This window comes from Orbicella franksi, chromosome 13 (assembly GCF_964199315.1).
Source record: "Orbicella franksi chromosome 13, jaOrbFran1.1, whole genome shotgun sequence".
Lineage (NCBI taxonomy): Eukaryota > Metazoa > Cnidaria > Anthozoa > Scleractinia > Merulinidae > Orbicella > Orbicella franksi.
In genome coordinates this window covers 15,706,713-15,729,494 of record NC_138157.1, presented here as the reverse complement: position 1 = coordinate 15,729,494, position 22,782 = coordinate 15,706,713, and the positions used below count along the sequence as shown (strand labels likewise).

Below are 22,782 nucleotides of genomic sequence, written 5' to 3'. Positions count from 1 at the left end.
GACAACTACAATGCAAAACGTACATGAACAAAAGCATTTTGATTGGTCTTGTGGTAAGGCACTTTCTCCAGGTTGTCCACGGCTGAAACTGACAGTGTATAATGCAGCTTCCCAGCGACCTGGGCCGAGAGGTTGGACAGGGTTACTCCACCAGTGTTCGCGTCCAAGAAGAAAATCCCGGGAATCTCTTCGTGCACGATGGAGTACAGCACAGAGCCATAAGCACCAGAGTCCTTATCCAATGCCTGGGCGACAAAGAAAAGGGAAATTGTGTTATGAACTCCTGGGGTTACAATCGTGGAACAAGTCGTACGCCTAAAATATTGGCTTGCAACAACAAATTACATAAATGCCAAGGCCGATAAGAGTCGCTTACCTGGACATTTGCTACAACAGTGTTCCTTGAGGCTTCACCTTCATAAAAGCCTACAAATCATGATAAATGAAAAAAGATGCTGATTACATGTGAGTTGAGAGGATACTTAATGAAATGTAAGACAGATTTAGTCTTTGTAAAACGGAATTAATGTGACAATAAGCTGACCAGGGACCAAGGCACACTCATGTTAACAGTTGTTGTGAAATGAGTCGCTGAAATGTGTCCATTTCATGGATTCAGTGCAGTTTCAAGTCTATGTCATTACCTACGAATAAACTTTTGGTTAAAAATCAGGAGTTCAACAAAGAAGAGGGCAGATAATTGCATGGTATTTCAACTAAATTACGAGTGCACATTCTAATTTTAAAACTCTTAATAATAATTTCAACCTATATCGCCGAAACCCTCCTTTCACTAGATTGCGCACCAAAGTCTCTCTCCCAAGCGGAGGGCCAGGAGGAGTATTTCAAATTGGTAAATCCACTGAGTATGGTATGAAGGAGATCTGAGCGCAGAAAAAATGGCAGATACACATGTACATGTACGCAAAAAGGTCAGAAATAAAGCTCCTCTACCAATTAATTTATTTAACTTCGTCTAACTAAAATACTAACTTATATACAACAAAATTCATTAGGCAGGTAGACAACCACAGCGTTGCCATTTTCATCGTATAAAGTGCGAGCTACGCGAACTTGTAGGATAAAAGCACCAACTCTTCCTAAAAGAAATTTGTTTTTTAATGTGTTCATTCTTCTATAAAAACGGGTTTTGAACAGTGGTTTTTGTTAAAACACTACTGTTACGCGCGACCCAGGTAGTCGCAGCCTCACCTCCTATGAAATGTGTTTGAGTGAAAACTGGAGGATTATTGTTCTCGTCACTGATTTGAATTGTTGCTGTAACCTCGTCAAAAGTGATGTCTTGGCCTAAACACAGCATCAAACAGAATAATCAAGATAAGTTGTTACTTTCTGAAGAAACCTTTGTGCTGCGTCGGCGAGCAAAAGAAACACTTAGCTATTCATCAACTTGAAGTTCATAAATGTAAAATGTTCATAAGGTTAAGCTGACGTTTAGAGCATCAGGACTTTGTTACAGCATTTGTTATACTCTGGTTGGAGAAACGGTAGATTACGCAGGTTGAAATCACTATCAACTAAAAAAATTTTTCTTTGTGTTTTGGGGAGGTAACCGAAACGCGTGCGGGACACGTGTTTTAACGACAATCTATTCTGTAGGTAGACTGCGAGCAGTCTCTTTTTTTGCTAGAGTGCGACGAGAAGTAAAAGAACGATTGAGCAGCGAGAAACGCGGGCGGGGAAGAAAGAAATATATATATATATTTCTGTTTTATTTTGTTTTCCTGTTTTCTGTCTCCCTCATTTCCTTCTAGTTCAGTAATTACATAATGGCGCACGCGCGCACGCACGCACGCAAACACGCGCACGCGTACGTAGACACGTAACGACATCACGCAGCAAAGTAAAAAAAACGTATTATCATCATGTCTTATAAGTCACCTCTTCTTTTCCTCGTCTTGCCAGCTTCGGGTGAATCGCGTGCTCTTATAACCAGGTGGAAGGTAGAGGCTGCTTCTTTCTCAAGACTACGATTGACGTAAATTGTTCCCTGATTTTGGCTGATATCAAAAAGACCTAAGACAAAACCAGCAAAAACACACAAGATAGATTCAAGGCGATGGGATGCCAGAGCTGACTAAAGCAATTACTACGACAACTGTAAGCATTCGATTTTCGACGTAACTTGCAACAGATCAAGTGTTCGTATCTAGATACAAAGATACGAGATTTGTCGCATACCTTTCTGATTACCACTGGTAATTTGATAAAACACTTCAGCTTGGTTATCTTCATCGACATCCACAGCTCGCACTTGCCCAATGACGTCACCGACACGTGACAGTTCACTTGGCATAAAGCTGAAAGTACAGTAAGTTTGAATTAGGCGCGCAAATGAGATCCTTTCTTAGGACATAACCGCTTTTGCTGACAAATCTGCAACGAAAATTACATCTTACCGGTAACTCCGTTGTACAAAACGAGGGGAGTTATCATCCACATCGCTGACGTTAATAAACACAGTTCCTACACTTGACAACAAGTTATGTTCAAGATCTGTGTTCAGCACCTTCGTCTCCACCATCAGCTGCAAGATACAATTCATTGCTACATGTAGAAGAAATAAAAATACTTAAACGTTAGCGTGCACTATAATCCAATATTGCAAATCACCAGGGTTTTGATGTACGTTTCCATCAGCAATGTCATAAAACAATTGGTTCATCATGATTTTAGCTGTGCACTCTCGAGTAATGATACACTTGGGAAGTTTGAACGACACTCAAGAAGCTAAAGCTGCTCTCTGGTATCGCTTGAAGCAACTCTTACGCTTCTTTCGTGCCCTCCAAACTTCCCGGGCGCATCATAACTCGTAACAAGCCATTAACGAAAGACCAAAACTGACTGATCGTGGATGGTTAAGATTGAGCAAGACTGAACTGGCCATTATCAAGCTTCTTTCTGTCGGTGTTATCAGCTTGCCACGTCATACAAAGCATACAGACTTGGAGTGTCTAACAACTCGGTAACGCGCGGACCTCTTAGATGATTCGACCACTCGTCTACATGTACAATGGCGGAAAGACAGAAGGGATGTGCGAAGAAGATGGAAGACATTGAAACTTCAACGTCATTGGAGCCCATGACTTCAGAGGCAAGGTTGGAACACTCTACCGACTAAGAAGTAAAGCCATTGAGATTTGTCTCGTAAAATAAAAGTATATCCGAAACCACCCTATCTGTGGTACTCACGGTGTAGTTGGAAGTCGTTTCTCGGTCCAGCTCTCCCTGTGTAGTAATGAGACCCGTTTCAGGTTCTATCGCAAACTTTCTTGCACCCGCGCTACTTTGATCGTACAAAATTTTAAACAAAACATGGGAGGTCACAACCTACAAAATGCCAAGAAAATACAAAGGTTAACTCTACCGAAAATGTTTTCCTTGTAATAAAGCATTTGAACATGACGTAACGGTCACTTTGATATTGGCCTTATACCCCAGGAATAAAATGTTTGGTCTTCAGGAAATGAGTTCTTTTCGCAGATTTCTCATACAAGCACGAATTCCAATATGGCGGCCACGAAACCTCAAAAGAATGTTTGACAATTACGAATTGAGGGATACTGCTCTAATGTATGATTACGCATGCTGAATATTGTTTTAATAAATGTTAATCCGTGCGAATGAGTGATAATGTATGATAACATATGACAATCAGTAAGCGGAATCATACATTCCTGTAGCGGGAAAAAAAGGGAGTTTATTTAAGTTCCCCATAAACTGTACTATTTTCTTATATTTTTTAGCATTGTACAAAATCGTTTAATACCTGCTCACTGTTGGTGACGTTGATTTTTATTACAGATGTCCCGACTGGTACGGACTCTGAAACCTCTGCCTGGTATTGACTCGAGGTGAACTGTGGTCTTTGAACACCCACGTCATATATGATGACCTGAACCGTCAAGTTCGTCGATAGCTTGGGAGAAGCCATAGTGTTTTCAGCGATCACAGTCAAGTTGTAAACTGGTTTCTCATCTCTTTCCTATGGAAGGAAAATACATCAGAAAAAAAAAATTCAATGGTTGAACTATATTCAACAACCTCATTTTCAGGTCTCCTCTTTCCAGATTTCAAGGCAAAAGCCCTGGTAGTAGATTCAGCCCAGTAGTTTAGGCTCTATTTCCGCCGATCCCCTTGCCTCAGTCTTCTCCTCTGGGTGTGGAGCGTGGACTCCACTCACGAGCAACGGCTTTCAGTCAAGTCTATGCAGTGATTTCTCAGTCAAGAGTCAAAGGTCGAGAGTTCTGGCCGATGTGAACAGTTTTGAGTTGAAGGCATGCAGACAAACAGAAACTGTTGAGGTAAGCTGAGAGACAGCAGGGAAGAAACCTGCAGTGGAAGAGTATCCCAGCTGATGGGGAGGGGAGGGTAAGTGAAGGTTTACATGTAGCCATATTCCTTAACACGCTATACTGAAAACACCGAGTTAAATGCCACTATTAGCTACAGAAAACTTCTCTCCATTCACGGGTATAAACAGATGCATTGCACATTGCGAGTTGTCAGGGCAAACTGCCATGACCTACGGACAGACTACATCTCATACAGGGGACGTTCTAATACTTCTGGTCACTCATCACTATATAAAAACCGGAGTTGAGTGCCAGCACCGATGTTCTGCCTTTCATTTCCAGGATTCGGTTAGACTTGAACCTACGATCAGTAAGGATGGGAATTAATTTTTAATCAAGTACTAAATCACACAGTTTAGCCACCAACCCAGTCACATTTTGACTCTCTGTGTCACACTCATCGGTTGTCGATTTGTACGGATTATTCCAGTACGGCTTGCAGATCAGTAAGGATGGGAATTTTTTTTACACAAGTACTAAATCACACAATTTAGCCACCAACCCAGCCACATTTTGATTCCTGAGTTACACTCACCAGTTGTCGATTTGTACGGATTATTCCAGTACGGCTTGCAATAGAAAACACTTTAGACTCATTACCTGAAAAAAATTCAAGAAACAAGAAAATGAAAGAAAGGGAGAAAAGAAAGGGGGGGAGGAGAGAGGGGAAAAGGGAGGGAGTAAGGGGACGTGAAAATGAGGAGGTGAGGGAAGGAGGAGGGAAATCTTCAACTGGACACAATACATCAATTACTTTAAATTTAAAGCACAGGCAGATCAAAAGCTACCTTCAATGCGATAAAATATCTTGGCGTTGTCAGCCTCGTCCCGGTCAAAAGACGTTACTCTACCGATCTCGACATTGGCGGGTGTTAAATCTTGAACACGAATGACAGTGAAATCCTACACAGAGATAAGACAGACAAAGACATACAACATAAGGAAAAGAACAACCTAGAACAAAAATCAACATAAAAAGCATTAAATAGAAGACGTAAAGGAGAAAGTTTTAAGAATGAAACGTGAATACCAAAATGAGATACGAAATGGAGCGGGTGTCGAAAAGTAATTGGTTTTTCACTAACTAAGCTACACGATTGGCTTAAAAAACTCACGCCACTTTTTCATCCAATCAGAAGTGAAACCAATACCAATCGTGACCAGCTCGCACACGTTTTCCCGTGCTTCGCGTCAGTTACATTTAATTACCTCGAGTTTTTATTGGTTCATTGGATTGTCTGTGTCCTTTGTGATTGGCTGGAGTGATTACTTTGGTTTTGGTTTTAAGACACTCAATTGAAAACCGCTCTGATCTATTCAAACAACTCAACTGCCACGCTAGTCAGTTTTGACTTCAGTGCAACAAAGAACCGAACGCAGTTTACTTGTTAACAGTTGAAATAGTTTACATTGCCTGCCTGGCCCGTCCGCCAGTTGTCAGACAGCAATTACTGTCTGCATTTCCACAGTCGCAGTTTAAATAAAGATGAGTGTAGAGTGAGGTCATAAAAATCAAAAACGGCTACGAAGTAGTTCTTAAAAATAATATAAAAGCCAATACAAACCGTTGTGTTGTAAGTCGGACAAAATAAATTGTTTTCTACTGTGTTCAGATCGTGTTGTGTTTCATAGAACCTTGGGGCGTTGTCATTGGCATCAATGACGTTGATCGACACTTGAACTGCTGTCCTTCGTGGCTGCGGTATACCTCGGTCCTCAGCTTGTACAATCAGAAGGTGGGAGTGAAATTTTTCATAATCTAGTGCTTCAGTCGTTGAAATTCCACCAGTTGAAGAGTTAATCCTGAAACTAATTATTTATATAACAGAGCGTCATGTTTCCAGCCAATGTTATAACAAATTTCGCTTTTCAATATTTCTCATTCAATTAGGCTTTGTCCACACTACGCCGGAGAAATCTGAAGACGAGGTTTTCACTCTGCAAACGCCGCATCAAATGTTTTCCGACCACACTAAGCCGGAAAAATTTGAAAACGCAACAATCACCGGTCATTTTGGATTTGTGTTTGAGGAAAACTTGGGCAGGGAAATCACTTGATTAACGTGACGTTATCGTTTTTGAAAAGCTCCGTTTTCAAAATGTTTTCCGTCCACACGAAAACGCAAAGCCAGCGTTTTCTAATTCCTCCGGTATCAAGAGCGTTTTCGAAAAGCTCTTTTTTCGTGATAGGTTAGTGTGGACGGTAGGCCAAACCGTAGAAATAAAGCTGCGTTTTCAAATTTCTCTTGCGTATTGTGAACGGAGACTTCAATAGTTTACACTGAGAAATGTATGTTTTGTAGATTTTAAAATTGACTTGCTCAGTACCGGTGTACCTGATAGATGTTGGTGTAGCCATTAACGAATAGAAGATTTCTCCATTGCCAGCGATGTCGCTGTCGTTCGCCTAATGGAACAAATTAAAAATACAATGTTTTAGCGGTTTTCACTTACGTTTCGAAAAGTAATTGGTTTTGAATTAATGCGCTACACGATTGGTTTAAAAACTCGCGCCATTTTTTTATCCAATCGGAAGTAAAATCAAAATCGATCGTGATTTGCTCGCACGCGTTTTCCCGCGCTTTGTGTCCGCTATATAAGAAATAGAAAACATGTACCGTGTTTCTATCGAGTTATAGAAACACGAGTGGAGGTTTGGGAGAACGAGAAATGCTGTGGGAACACGAGCCGCAGGTGAATGTTTCCACAGCTTTTTCGAGTTCTCCCAAACTTTCACGAGTGTTTCTATTTAAGGATTAGATTATGAGCTCGAGATTTCTATCGCGTGATAGTTGACGAGGGCGCAGCCCGAGTCAACTGTCACGCATAGAAATCGAGAGCGAATAATCTAATTGTTTTAGTGTAGATCTACTAGTCGTTCAAAACTTTCATCTAAATCCTCTTCACAGACACTTCGAAAACATAAAGGAGCGGGTCCCAGCGCACGCTGCCACGCTACTCACTATCTATCACAGAATAGAGCGTGAGTAGCGTACCCAATCAGAGGACGGCATTCGTGATAGAACGCTAGTAGATTTATTCTAAAATTCGTTATAGTTCACCACTAAATTCTCTCCGATTCTTATTGGTTTAAATTGATCACGTGACGCGATAGTGTTCACCCGCGGAGAGACACTATCAGCCCATAGTGCCCGTCAGAGGAAAATACCCGGATTGATAGTACTCGTCCGTTAAAAATGTTCTGTAAACAAGCGAGCTTATAAAGAAAAAACAAATAAAGAAATGAAGTTGTAATAAGTAGCAGTTAGTAGTTAGGCCATTACGTTCCTGGTGGAAGAAAGGGCGGTTACAATGCTGCGCCAGCGGACTCTGTTCGCGGCTGTTCTTTTTGTCGTAGTCCAGGTGATGTTGGCTTCTTTGAGCTCCTCTTCCACTGACCTCCTCTAGGTTTTCACTGGTCTTCCTACCTTCCTTTTACCTTGCGGATTCCATTCAAGAGCCTGTCTGGTTGTATCAGATGTTGGTTCCCGCAATGACGATCTCTGCTGGAATACATTCTTGCTCTGTTCTTGCCCAAAGTTCCCTGTTGCTGATTTTCTCTGGCCAGTAAATCTTTAGGATCTTTCTCAGACATCGATTAATGAAGGTTTGCAGCTTGTTTGATATGGATCTTGTCGCACTCCAGGTCTCGGAACCGTGTAGAAGAACTGACTTCATATTGGTGAAGATTCGTAGCTTGGTTTTTATGGATATTGATGTTGAGTTCCACACTGGTCTTAGGGTATTAAAGGTCTGCCTGGCTTTGCCTATCCTGCTTTTTACATCTTCGTCCGCTCCTCCGTCTGATGTGACGATACTCCCTAAATACGTAAAGCTGTGGACGTCCTCCAGTTCCACATCTTTTAGCTTGATCTTCTCTCGCTGTTTGCTGTTAGCTCTCATGACTTTGGTCTTTTCTTTGCTGATCCTGAGGCCAGTTTTCTCTGCAACGAGTGCCAGATGGTCGGTCTTGGTTTGCATATGTTGCAGTTTCTGAGATAGAAGACATATGTCATCTGCATAATCCAGGTTATGGAGTTGAGATGTAAGTGTCCATTGTATACCTGTTTTACCCTGACTCTCTACCTCTCTCATAATCCAGTCCATGACCATTATGAAGATCATTGGTGACAGTAAGCAGCCTTGTCGGACTCCCGTGTTCATCTCAAATGGCTCTGACAGTTTCCCGTTATGAATGACTTGACAGGATGAGGCTTCATATAACACCTGAATCAGCCTAATAAGCTTTGGTGGAACTCCATAATGACCCATGAGTTGCCAGATGACGTTCCTGTCAACACTGTCGAAAGCTTTTTCGAAGTCAATAAAGTTCATGTATAGCGGAGTCTGCCATTCTACAGATAGTTCGATGATTATCCTCTGGGGTGCAATATGATCGGTGCAAGATTTGTCTTTCCTAAACCGTGCCTGCTCACAACAAAGTTTGTGATCTAGGGCATGTTTCAGCCTCTCTAGGATAATGCGGCAGAAAACCTTACTGGGAATTGAGAGGAGCATGATTCCCCTCCAGTTCTTGCAGAGCCCAAGATTCCCTTTTTTGGGCAGCTTGATAAGACAGCCATTCTTCCATTCCGAAGGAACCTTCTCCATATCCCAGATCTGAAGGAAAAGCGGGTGTAACATGGCTGTTGTAGTCATTTTGGGTCTTAAGAGCTTCAGGGGGGGTGCCATCTGGATCTGCCCCTTTCCCATTCATTGTATTAAGTGGGCTTTGTTTATTTTCCTTTTTAAATTTTACATTTGGCTTTCACGGCTTTCATCAAAAAAAGTTGAAAATAATTAAATATGATTTTTGAACTGGCGCGCGGAGGAAAATTTAGCGGTGAACAATAAAGACAATAGAGTGTTTTTGTCTCGAACTATCGTTCTGATAGTTCCTCGACGGAAACACTCTATTGTTTAAATAGAAACACGGAGAACATATTTTCTATTTCTTTTAGAAAACACCGCGACGAAAAAAAGGAAAACAGCTTGTTAACAAAGTGTAAATTCTCTTTGCTTGCGCCATCATTGCGTCCACAGCTCGTGCTAGTTCTGTGTTTCCATCGAGTTATAGAAACACGATTTTTAACCAATCGGCGCGCGTATTTTCTTAGGACTGTTTTCTAAATGTGTTTACTTCAAGTTTGGATTGGTTCACTGGATCTCTGCGTTCATTGTGATTGGCCAGAATGATTACTTTGGTTTTGGTTTTTGCGACACTCAACTGAAAATCGCTCTACTAGCCTGGAATCGGGAAACTAAAACTTAAAGCTACTAAACTATTGTATCGATACAGGTTCCTCCCTCTCTTCGGCAAGGCTAACAATCAGGAAATGCGTATTGGATACATTACGTGCCCCGATTGTATAATTAGTTTATAAACAGAATATCACGCGCGATTTGATTGGTTTAACCAGTTACGGTAACTCTGATCTAGGGAGAGTTCCAGGAAAACTCCAAAAGGTGTAGAAAGATTGGGCAACAAGTCGCGGCTACTAGCAGCTTTTCTTATTCGCACAAGCATTCCTTTGTGTTTATACAAAATCGCTGAAGAAACACAGACAATGTTTTCTTTTTTAATATAACATGGCTCGAGTCACGGCTAAAAGGCTTCTCAGCGTTAGGTAGATAAAATGATTTCTCTCTTCCGTTTTCCCTTCCTGCTCTGCAATCTAAGAAAAAAAATTGCTGATTTACCTTAACGGCGCCTACAGTCAACCCAACGACTCCTTCCGCAACAGAAAACTGGTAGCCACCCGGTAAGGTAAACTGGGGCGAGTTGTCGTTGACGTCACTGACAAATACCGTGAGGTTCACAGTGGTGCTCTACGAGGTAATTCGATGGTGACATGTATAAGCTAGAGCGCTCATGAAAATCAGAAGGCTAGAAAATGTAAACCTCGGTGTAGCTTGCCTGAACTTATCACGACTATCACGTAAAAATTAAATCTAAAACAGTTGACAGAAGTCTCACTAGGGCAAAATAAGATCTCCTAAAAATTAGATGAACCCGCGTTTTTCGCCACGGAAGGTTTTAGGCAACAAGGGGTATCTTCACAGCATTAAACGGGCTTAACAACTTAGGGAGCAATGTCTGGAGATACTGACTGAAATAATAGAATCTAAACCTCTACGAGCAGCAACGAAGATTTTGCTTCCCCGACTGACTGCAAAATGGCGGCGCAAGTTGCTGAAGAGAAACTTCCAAAGAGGATGGCATTTTCAATTCCATTTCTATTACAGTCAAACATTCCATGCACTTAGCATGTTTAATGTTAAATTGTGTAGATAAAGTTTCATGTATGATACAAGTTGGAATAGAAATAACAGCACTCACCCGGTTGCCTCCATCCTTTGCTGTAATAACCAACTTATAGACATCTACTGTCTCCCTGTCAAGATCCTCAGCAAGAATTACGGTACCACTAAAAATGAGGCAATTCAGAATTCAAACAAACAAACAAATAAAGAAATACAGTCGAAGCCTATAAAACGGCCACACTCGGGGAAATGGGAGGTGCCCTCGGGGAAAAGGGAGGTGGCCTCTGGGAAATGGGAGGTGTCCTCAGGGAAATGGGAGGTGGCCACGAGGAAATGGGAGGTGCCCTCGAGGACATGGGAGGTACCTTCGGGGAAATGGGAGGTGGCCTTGGGGGAAAGGGCGGCGGTCTCGAGGAAATGGGAGATGGCCTCGGGAAAATGAAAAATGGGTTTGTCAGGAATTAGCATGCACGAGGCTTAGTAGAAACGCCTGTCGGGGACTCAGAATTTTTCTTTGTCCCACGCTCGTGTCATGTTGATTAATTCACCTTCACATTTCATTACCGAGCTTAAAATTCACCATCTTTATTAACTTATCACTACTCAGGATGACTTCGATAGCGTTGATCCTAGCAGTATGCAGGACACCTATCATATATGAACTCAGTTAAATGACCTCGCTCTCCATGAGTTCTCGTAGCTCAGTGGATAGAGCGCCCGCCCGGTGTTCGGGAGGTCATGGGTTCGATTGCTGTCGGGGACTCAGAATTTTTCTTTGTCCCACGCTCGTGTCATGTTTTTAATTCACCTTCACGTGAAGACAATAATAAACGTGTTTGAATACTTTTACCAGCACTTTCCATTTCAGACTCTTATTTGTCATCGTCTTTTCAGAGACAAATCCAAAGAACGTGTATTGAATTTTGGGCGGCCGCTTAATAGGGGAAAAACCCTCTACGGGACGACCAAAAAGTGGCCGCTTAAAAGAGGCTGCCGGTTAATATGAGTTTTATTTATAGTATTTTGCTGACAAAAATTTCGGGACTTTCATAACTTGCCTCTTAACAGGAGGCCGCTTAATTTAGTTTCGACCGTGAATAAGAAATAAACTGATGGGCACGAAGGCAGAGAGGTAAGTAAATAAGTAAGGAAGTAGAAAAGCAGGTATGATTAAAAAAAAACAACAAACAACAACAACAACAACAACAAAAAGCACTCAAAAGGTTAGCTGAATACCTCAGTTCATCAATTTTGAAAACATTCCCGATGTTTCCGTCCTCCAAAGAATACCTTATCGCTCCATTTCCTCCAAAATCTTTGTCCGTGGCCTGTAGTGAAAAATAAATGGTAGAAGAATTGTATAATCCGGGTTTCTTAACATTATCCGTGTTCAAAGCTTGGTCGCATTGTTTTACTCCATCTTTGCTTTTTAACAACGCAAAATGATTACTACATCAGTCTTTTATTACAATATAAGACATAAGGTATACACACGCATTGAACTATTGCTTAAACTACACAATGAAGAATAGAAGGCTCTCTACAGCGGCTTCCAAGCATAACGCTAGATAAAACGATTCCATAAATGGCGCCGAATTTGAATAACATTACGTTTTAAAACCTTAGCCGCACATTGATGAGAGAAAACATAAGTTTGTTAAGGTTTTCTAACGCTTATTAGCCAAATTCGGCGCCATTTATGCACAGTCGTTATTTCCGTTTCATTACTTTCGACATCACCGCAAGTGACCTTTTGGTGGCTAAAACTCGCCACTTGTTTGAATTTGTCGGTCGTTAGTGCGCGCACTACTGATTCTGTATTTGTTATTACGATGAAATACCCCCGGAGATTCTCATACTAGTGCAAAAAGTGCTGTTAACATAGTTTAAAGGGGTTTGCTACATGTGTTTGCTACACCTTTGAAAGTTATTCTATATCGTGCGAACTTGTTATGACCTGTCACGGTCAAAAAAAAAAAAAAAAAAAAAAAAAAACGCGAAGCCAAACAGGATTTTCACAATAAGGCAAGATTGAAGCGGACTGTAAAAGGCAGAATTTCATTTCTACACAAGTTCCTGCATATCCGAGTTTTGTTTTCAACATGCATTCAACGTTTTTTCAGTCACTCTTACCTTAACGGTCAGAATCGTTGAGTTTACTGCAGCAACTTCCGTAGCCGTTTCAGTGTAAAACTGCTCATCAAATATTGGAACATGATCATTGATGTCTTCTAGAGTGACTTTGACTGTTACCGTACTTGACCTAAAAAAAAAAGGCAAAACAACAGTTTGGCAGATGAGCAGTTTCACTTGAATGCCGAATGTCGCTTTGGTTTTGAATAAATACGCTTCGTATTTGGTGTAAACATAACTCACGCCACTTTGTCATCCAATCAGAAGTAAAACCAAAACAAATCGATCGTGACTTACTCGCACAGGTTTTCCCGCGCTTCGTATCAGCTACATTAATTTGCTTGACTTTTGATTGGTTTACTGGATTGCCTGTGTCTTTCGTGATTGGCCAGAGTGGTTTCTTTGGTTTTGCTTTTACGACACTCAACTGAACACCGCTCTAATGGTAACTGAATCTATTAACAACGTAGAATGCTGCAGCCTGTGTGAAAAGATCGCTAGTTCTTATAGCGCGATCAATCCTTGCTAAACCCCTTCGACAATTAAGACTTTTCTGAACAATTCCATATTGATTCACGTGGCTATATGAGATCCGTAAGGCGTCTGTGATGGGCTGTTTTGTACCCACGAAAATTCAATACCCGGCAACAACCAGTTAGAGAACTAAACAGATCCATGTGGAGCATCGTCATGAATGAGGAATTTTTGGTCCAAATCACTCCGAGGGAGGTCTATTTACCAATTCGAACCGACCCTTTCCATACTGAGGATGAACACTAAATGGGTCCCAAGGTTATAGCAAATTTCGCTCTTCAATATTTCTCATTCATTTAGGCTTCGTCCACACTACGCCGGAGGAATTTGAAAACGGAGGTTTTACTCTGAAAAGCCATCAAATGTTTTCCGTCTACACTATGTTGGAGGAATTTAAAAACGCAACAATCACCAGCCATTTTGGATTTGTGTTTGAAGAAACCTCGGTCAAGGTGATCACGTGATTATCGTGACGCCATCTTTTTCGAAAAGCTCCGCTTTCAAAATACTTTCCGTCCACGCTAAAACGTACAGCCGGCATTTTCAAATTCCTGCTTCCAAAGAGCTTTGTTTCTGGGACGGATCAGTGTGGACGGTAGGCCTAACCGTAAAGAAAGAGCTGCGTTTTCAAATTTCTCCGGCGCAGTGAGGACGCTGCCATGGATCCATTTAGTATATCTGACTAGTAGTTACTTGGCTGCGAATTTTCACTCGCAAGTAGCTATCAATATTTCTGTTCAGTGGGCACAACTCTTTGGTAACATACAAACCTCCTCTGACTCTGCACGGCGTCATTCTCAGCCTTTACTGTCAGATAGTACTCGCTAATGGTCTCTCTATCAAGCTGCTTTGCACTTCTGATTGTTCCATTGACAGGACTGATAGAAAAGTCCAGAGAGTGATTATTGACATCTGGGACAAGACTGTAGGTCACATACGCATTGGACGTAGCGTCGCTATCATTGGCGAAAACCTGACAAATAAAGAAACATAGTGTATAATATTTTGACAAACTGGACCAAGATGAAAAAGAGCTTTCTGAATGGTTCCCTGGGTGGTTTGAATTTTTCAATATGCGGCCTTTAGCTGGACTTGGTTATGAGTTAGCATCGACCATTTGCAATTTTGAAGCTTAGCATCGCAAAAAGAAATAAACTGTTTTCTTTTTAAAGTAGGAACATTTTGACGTCCAGAGTTTTGGTTTCTTGATTATCAGCAAAGACCGAGGCAGCGCCACGTCAATCCACACTACGCCGGAAGAATTTAAAAGCACAGCAATCAGCGGTCAGTTTGGATTTGTGTTGGAGGAAAACTCGGGCAGCGAAATCACTTGATTATCGTGACGCCATCGTTTTCAAAAAGGTCCGTTTTCAAAATGTTTTCTGTCCACTCGAAAACACAAAGCCGGCGTTATCATATTCCTCCGGTTTCAAGAGCGTTTTCGAAAAGCTCCGTTTTCGTTACGGATTAGTGTGGACGGTAGGCCTAACCGTAGAAATAAAGCTGCGTTTCCAAATTTCTCCGGCCGGCGTAGGTTGGAGGCTGCCTGAATTGCCTTTGTAAAAGCACGACCTTAATAAAGGTCCGGTAAAACGGGCAACATTTTCGTTCGACTTGTCTCGCAACATTGTTGCATTGCACGTTGAAACACATTGTTGCGCGTATTACCACGTCTGTGACCAACTTGTCTCGCAGCAAAATACAGTGTTGCAAGTCTGCAGAATTCCACAGGTATAATTGCTTAATCGTGTGTAAATAAAGATGGCGCCTTTTTTAACATAATTTAGCATTTCGACGAAGTTGCACTTTGAAGTCTGGCCGTCATTTTCTTCTTAATTTTCCGTGCCAGCGAAGTTCTCTCAGTATGAAGCTCAGTGTCGTTTCAGGTAGCTAGGCGAAAAGTTGTATTTTTACGACAGTTCTTCCAGGCCTTTTGCCTTTTTTCCTGCTTGTTTTGAAGGGACAAACGAGGTGTCCCAAAGACTATGATGGCTCTCGAGGTCTTTGTACAGGACAAATTTATGACTTCCGAGAGTTACTGGTCTACTTCGAATTCAGACTCGCCTTCACCGTCCGCCATGTTTTTTTTTTTTTATTTGCCGCGCTTCGCGACAGCCAATCACAAGCGTTGAATTCAAATTTGTTGCGAGACAAGTTGTAGCTTCAGTGGTAATACGAGCAGCAAAACTAAAATTTGTTGCGGAAAGTAGAACTCGAGTCTACTTTGCACAATGTATTGCCTCAACTTGAAACACTGTATTTTGCTACGAGACAAGTTGGTCACAAACGTGGTAATACGCGCAACAATGTGTTTCAACGTGCAATGCAACAATGTTGCGAGACAAGTTGAGGAAAAATGTTGCCCGTTTTACCGGACCTTTAAATAAAAATACCTGTAAGATGGGTGTTCCACTGGGTTGTTCTTCTTTCACTGTTACTTCATAAGACGGTTCAACGAAGAGAGGACTGTTGTCATTCCTATCTTCCACTCTGACTTCCACGGTAACATTACTGCTGTACATTTCAACAGTTTGGGTTTCTCCGGCGAAAACCTGAGAAAAAATGTCAGATTACGAGACAAAAAGTGAGGACGTTTTCGACACAAGTGCAAATAATGCAATGATGAGTCTAAAAAAAAAACAATTTCCTTTCTCACCAAAAAGTTATAATACTCTTGCTTTTCGCGGTCTAAAGATCCATTCACAGTAAGTACACCAGTATTTGGATCGATGGCGAGATCGCCTCCACCGTCCAGCAAATAATAGGCAAACGTAGCGTTGTTTCCCTGAACAGATAAGGAACCACAACAGAAGCAGTAAAAACAAAGATACGGGGATATATATGCTGGAGTTTCTTTAATACCGGAGAAAAGAACAAATAACGCTCGTAAAATAATGAAAAATTTTTTTCCCGCTTTTAAAACTTTCTTTTGCTAACTAAAGGGCTTTCATGATAACATTACTTTACAACCTTGAATTGCAAAAAAGTAAATAATTTTTTTTTTTCATGTAAGAGCAGCGTTGGCGCAGTGGTGAGAGCGCTCGCCTCCCACCAATGTGGTTCAATTTCGGCCCGGTGCCATATGTCGGCTGAGTTTGTTGTTGGTTCTTGCCTTGCTCCGAGGGTTTCTCTCCGGGTGCGCAGGTTTTCCTCCATCCTTAAAAACACACTTCCAAATTCCAATTCGATCAGGATAGGGCACCCGCATGAAAACCAGCTAGGGCTTATGTGGTTTCCTCTCTAAATATTACAATTTCTTAATTTACCACAAAATTGAAATAAACGCCCTACTGGCACTAACTTTGTCTGCATCACTCGCCATCACTTGTCCCACCGTGGCATCAATTTGCGCGTTCTCTCTGATCACAAATGAATAATATTTGTTTGTAAAAATTGGCATGTGGTCATTCACGTCTCCAACTTCGATTTCAACTGCCGCATGATCAGGGAGATGAAAAGAAGAATAAGCCTACAAATGTAAAGAGGAGATAATCAGTAGCAATTGTTATTATACAACTAAGTTATTTCAGAGGGCCAATAACTACATCAACCAATCAGATTGCCCCACTGCCGGTCCAATGTTCTCTAGGTATGGGTCCTGGCACTGTCCCGAATGATCCCGCAAGGCCACTCTTGAAGATTTTCGGGTAGTTGCAAACGTTTCATAAATACGTTATTAACCAAGCTTGCTCGGGACTGTATTGGGAAATTATCGGCCCTCGGTCTAATTTGTACGGCCCATGCTGCGCTCGGTCCGTACTGTCAAGACCTCGGGCCGATAGTCTCCCCATACAGCCCTCGCTCTTGGTTTAAGATATAAGTACACACTGGAGTCATATAACAGAAAAAAGTCAGAGTAAACGGAAGAAATTGTTCTAATTAGCATAAACAACACAGCTTATTAATGAAAAAGAATACACTTAATTAACAATTAGACTTCTAGCCCGAGACTTGTACGAGTAGTCGGAAAATACAGTGTCATAAAAAAAGACTTAAAAGCTGTACTTCTGTGATTAAATAGAAACACAGAAGATATTTCCTATTTTAGTGGGTTCTAATATAATGAACAAGGCCCAGAAGGGTTAACTATCGCCTACAAAACATATGGATCCTCCCAATTAACTTAGCAGACACTCTGGGGCCCCGTCCCCACTACGCCGTAGGAATATGAAAACGCAGCGGTTAGGCCTACCGTCCACACGCCGAAGTCTAGAAAAACTGCTGAGAGCACTTCCGTTCCACTCGTACGTCCACATGCAGTTTCTCTAGACCTCAAGCGTGCATTATTTTCCGCTAAGAGAACATGACACCATGAGTTGAGTATTAACACAGGCAAGACTTTCGAGGCAGTAAGACTTACCAGGACTCGTAACCTGTAGTTGGATACAGCCTCTCTGTCAAGCGTGCCATTCAGGGAGATAACTCCAGTGGTTTCATTGATGGCAAACAAGCTGTGTTTATTGGTTGCTGAAATCATAAATAAACGAACAAATTCACAAGTAAGTCAACAAAACAACACAGATAAATCGTAGGTAGAGAAATGTAGCTCAACATGTCGCAACTAGTGGGCGTATTCAAGATCGTTGCAGGGTACGTGGATTGAATGTATGGCTGAAATTTAAAATTCACTGTCTCTAAGACAGCCCTAAGTATTATCTTCCCGATTCTGATTAAAAGTAGTACGTACACAGATCCTCTATTGTGTCTTGAATTCGTCGAGATCGCAGGCGTAGCAAAATATTAACCCGGCGCGTGGGATATGAACTAGCCAAAACGCAAGGGGTGGGGCTGGGGAAAGACAGCCCTAGCCTCCATTTTCACTTTCGCGCGCGACGAAAAAAAAAAAACGCAGAAAAAAACAAATGTCTGCGGACAGACTAGATTGAAAAGAATGTGTGCTTGATACTGTTGATACTTACACCCAATAATCTCATATGTAACTGGCTCATTAATTGTGTCTTGATCAGTTGCAATCACTTGAATAACGGATGTTCCCTGTCGAAACAAACGCCATTTAAGAATTATATGATATTTTATGGTATGAATTGCTGGTTGAAGTATCACTAGCTCGTAATTGTGGGGGAATTGTGTTTAAAAATTAAAAACAGCTTAGGCCAAGGGAAGATGGCGGTTTTAGTCAGACGTCTTCATATGGGATAGGTGTTTGCTGATAATGTCTGCATAAGGAAGGTGTCTGGTTTGTTCACTTAGTATATAATTATGTTTCTAGTTAGGGAAGATGCCTGCTTAGGAGGCGTTCCTTTGGAAAAGGTCTCTGCCCGGGGTAGGTTCTCCATAGGACAGGTGTCAGGCACCTGCATAGCAGCATGTCTCTTTAAAGGAGGTGTCAACTTAACGAAGGTGTCATCTTACAATCTACATTTGCACTAGTATAGGTGCCTGCTCAGAAAACAGGCTCATGCAGGATGGGTGTCTGTTTGGGGTACAATAAGGATGAGTGTCTTTGCTAAGTGCAGGTGTTCACTTACAGCGAAGTTGTCTTCTAAAGGATGCTGCATGGCGGTGTTCTCTGCTTAGGCAAAGTGTCTGTTTATTAGGGGATGTGTCTGCTTAGGAAAGATGTCACTTAGCTTTTTTCTACATAGTGGATATGTCTGCTTACTAGGCAAGTAGTCTGCTTAGGGGAGGCACAAACTTTAAAAAAAATCCATATTATAGACTCTACATATGGGACGCAAGATGTCTTCTTAGGAAAGGTGTCTGCTTAGGAGAGGCGCTGGCATATTAGGGGCTGTCAATGCTTCTAAAGGCAAGGCATCTGCTCTGAAAAATTCCTGCATAGGAAGGTGTGTGCTTAAGATATGTGTCTGCCAGTTAAGTGGGTTGAGTTCTCTTAGTGTTGTCCGACTGGCATTTCCAGCATTGCTAGTGCACAACGTATTAATCTTACCACAAATGCATCTTCTGTAATGATTGTTCTGTATTCATAAGTGGAGAATCTCGCAGGAAGGTCATCCTCATCTGTTACTGATATGGAAAGAACTGTCCAGTTGGAGAAGCCTTGCTGATACTGCAATTATAAAAGGACATGACATTGTAAGAGGAACCAAATTGCTAACAGTTGACTTATTTAATGAATCATAGCTTTCAAACAAGGTACAGACCAATGCAATCAGGAGAAAAATAATAACTTGAGACACGAATGCATAACATTTCACAGTATCAGTGTCATGACACCATGTTGCAATGATAATGATGATAGTGGTGGTAATGACGATGAAGATGATGATGAAGATGATGATGAAGATGATGATGATGATGATGATGACGAAGAAGAAGATGATGACGATGATGAAGAGGAAGAAGAAGACAACAATTCGCACAAATTACTTTGAACTTTAAACCAGTACTTTTTTGCACAAGAAATTGTAGATTTTACTAGAACCAAAGAGTGTCCCCCCCAAAAATAATAATAATAATAATAATAATAATAATAATAATAATAATAATAATAATAATAATAATAATACAGCCACCCTCAGGGGACTGGGTGGTGGCCACTTCATAGGGGTTGGCTGCTTAATAGGGGTTGAATTTGTACTTTGAATATTTCTCCCATTGGGTTAACTGCTTAGTAAATATGGAATCACGTCAAGACAATCAGGATAAAAGTGTGTTTGAATGAAATTTTATTACGCATCCCTTTCCATTTAAAACTCTTACAATGACTTCAGGACTTTGATAACTGGCTGCTTAATAAGGAGTGGCTACTTAATAGAGGTTCGAATGGAATAATAATAAGTCAACAAGTAACTGCAACAAACTAACATTGGAAGCTGTTATGTTCAACACATATGATGATCTTGACTCAAAGTCCAGAGCTTTTGCCACCAACACACTGCAGTGATAAGCATCCTTCAGTTTAAACATTCCATCCTGGCAAGAAAAGAAAATTTATTGTCACAACCTGGAATTTTCACTGAAAACACTGAGACCTGTCATTTACACTACACATAATTTATGATATTGTGATCTCAAGGCAAATGCACAAGAAAGTAGTTTGTAGTGGTTTATTAACTAATTAAAATATAATAATATATATTGGCCTTGTACATGGCCATAATTTTACAAACTAAGATCTACAACCATGTCAATGTATTGTAAGTAAATAAAGATTTCTAAATACCTAGTAGATGCATGATTGTCGAATGAATATTATTTTAAGACCAAATTTTTATTTCCAATTTTTTGTGCTGGCTTAATTATACATATATCTGTGGAAATTACAGTTTTAGGAAGGTGTGGCTGGAAGATGGGATTGCGATGTACCATTAATTTCTCACGTTTAATATATAAACATCGTTAAGTATTAACTTATGATCAATGATTAATCTTTTTTAACCCTGAAGCAGAAACTACAGTACTGGTAAGTAGCAGGGCTGGCATTAAGGGCTGTAACCTCTAATGTTCACCTGTTACAGCAGAGAATGCTTGATTTTCCCTTGATGCTATGGGTGAAATTGCCTGTTGTTGATAGAATTCATCCACAAAGTAACAAATTTGCTTCGGGTATGGAAAACAAGGCTACAGGTGACTCAGAACTTAATGACAGCCCTAAGTAGGCTTTGTGGGACGCGTGGTGGCCTCATGGTTATAAGTGCGCTCGTTTCTGAATCAAGTGGTCCGGGTTCGAGCCCTGGGCAGGGACATTTTGTTGTGTTCTTGGGCAAGACACTTTACTCTCACAGTACCTCTCTCCACCCAGGTGTATAAATGGTTACCAGCAAACTTAATGCTGGGAGCAACCCTGCGATGGACTAGCATCCCATCCAGGGGGGAGTAGAAATACTCCTAGTCGCTTCATGCTACAGAAACCGGGATAAGCTCCGGCCTGGTGGGCCAATTGGCTCGTATGCAGACTTTCCCTTTACCTAAGTAGGCTTTAAAAGGACAGTAAGATACAAACTTCATTTCCATCTATTATCTTGTAAAGAATTTCTCCATTTCCTTCAATATCTTCATCCAGGGCTGTTGCAGAGAATATCTGTTGATTAATGTCAACTGCCTAAAAGAAGATGTTATGTAAAAAAAAAAAAAAGCATTATTTAGAGCGGGACTTAAAATTCCCGATATAAAAAAAGGTGACATGTGTATAGCATACATTGTTAAATAATATAATATAATCATTATGCCCCCAAATAGCGCTGTAGCCAGAAAATAAATATGACTGAGGCAATGTCTATGAAAAAATTATGACTGAGGCAACGTCCACTGTTTAATTATCTTCCTAAAGGCATTTAGGGTGTTTAATGATGACCTATAACTGCACCTCCTCCCTCCCCCCCCCCCCCAAAAAAAAAAAATAAAGGAGGCAATTTGCAAGTGCCGTGGTTTGCCTGTTACTAGCTACAGCCCTGCGGCCCCTGGTGAAAATCATTTAAGAATCTTCAAGGATCCTTGAGGATCATCATGAGCATCTTTTGAGGATATTAACCAAGGTCAAAAATCCTTGCCAAGATCTTTAAGGATCTTTATAAAGGATCCTTACAATTCTTGCCAGGTTATTCCAGGATATATCAATCTTGACCAAGATTCCTAAGGATCTTCAAGGACCTTCAAAGATTTTGCTCAGTCCTGGATGATCCTCATAAGCCTTGCATATGGTGGCCGCACCCGCAGTTTGAAACTAAAAAGTCTTTTTTTCCATATACAGTACTTAGCTAACAAACATAACTTTACACAAATTATGCTCAAAAGTTGTTTTTGTCTCTTCTACTAATTAACTTGAGAATTCTGGGAACAATTTAATGAGGAACAAGATATTTTGGTCAAAATATATAATAGCAATGACACTTGACTGAAGTGTGAGTTGCAGGTGCAGGCAACCCAATTTTGATACCAAATTTAAAGCTTTAATAAGCTGCATAAGTGATTAATTCATTTTTTTAGTTGATACAATCTGCTGTCTAATAATATTAATTGTAAGTCAGACAACAGCTAGCTAGTTTGTGCCTGATTATTATTAACAGAGCAGCTTTGAACAATTATTTAATAATGTCCCATCATATCACAGTGACCTATGATACAGTCACAAGCATGACTTTACAATTACCTCTCCAACAGTGACATTGTAGTATTGACTTGGAAAGTGAGGTAAGTGATCATTGACATCTAGAATCCAATAAAAGACTTGTGCTGAAGCCTTTAGGAGAGACAAATGAAGGACAGTGTAGTCACATACTGTTGTGATTCAAAATTTTGATCTACTTGTAACAGTTTATGCAATTACAAATATTTACCGGTAATCTATACCAACATGACCTCTTAATTGGCATGTGGATGCATTCAAGGACTGAGGAGCCAATAAAAAGATATGTACATGAAGTACAGTTAATTAAGTGAATAATCTGCAAGGAAATTAATAAGTGAATGCTGGTAATGCATTATTTCCAGAAATTTATCAATAAAAGACTCTCACCCAACTGATAAAAACAGACCAGTCACATTTATTGGA

General features: G+C 40.8%; 1 protein-coding gene across 1 annotated transcript in view; it reads right to left on the bottom strand.

The window, feature by feature from the left end:
* The window catches only part of LOC145464745 (protein dachsous-like), a 35,868-nt gene that overhangs the window by 11,845 nt on the left and 1,241 nt on the right, over positions 1–22,782 (bottom strand). The window contains exons 3-28 of the mRNA XM_081448532.1: positions 22,381–22,470; positions 21,235–21,333; positions 20,097–20,204; positions 19,219–19,338; positions 18,227–18,302; positions 17,668–17,774; positions 16,609–16,776; positions 15,964–16,092; positions 15,701–15,859; positions 14,078–14,280; positions 12,774–12,903; positions 11,877–11,968; positions 10,717–10,804; positions 10,077–10,205; positions 6,713–6,783; positions 5,942–6,185; positions 5,165–5,279; positions 4,912–4,976; positions 3,791–4,006; positions 3,214–3,351; positions 2,421–2,548; positions 2,203–2,321; positions 1,903–2,037; positions 1,213–1,308; positions 377–426; positions 24–245 (exon numbers count right to left, since the gene is read on the bottom strand). Coding sequence (XP_081304658.1) covers positions 24–245; positions 377–426; positions 1,213–1,308; positions 1,903–2,037; positions 2,203–2,321; positions 2,421–2,548; positions 3,214–3,351; positions 3,791–4,006; positions 4,912–4,976; positions 5,165–5,279; positions 5,942–6,185; positions 6,713–6,783; positions 10,077–10,205; positions 10,717–10,804; positions 11,877–11,968; positions 12,774–12,903; positions 14,078–14,280; positions 15,701–15,859; positions 15,964–16,092; positions 16,609–16,776; positions 17,668–17,774; positions 18,227–18,302; positions 19,219–19,338; positions 20,097–20,204; positions 21,235–21,333; positions 22,381–22,470 — 3,297 coding nt within the window. The remainder of the gene's footprint in view (positions 1–23; positions 246–376; positions 427–1,212; positions 1,309–1,902; positions 2,038–2,202; positions 2,322–2,420; positions 2,549–3,213; positions 3,352–3,790; positions 4,007–4,911; positions 4,977–5,164; positions 5,280–5,941; positions 6,186–6,712; positions 6,784–10,076; positions 10,206–10,716; positions 10,805–11,876; positions 11,969–12,773; positions 12,904–14,077; positions 14,281–15,700; positions 15,860–15,963; positions 16,093–16,608; positions 16,777–17,667; positions 17,775–18,226; positions 18,303–19,218; positions 19,339–20,096; positions 20,205–21,234; positions 21,334–22,380; positions 22,471–22,782) is intronic.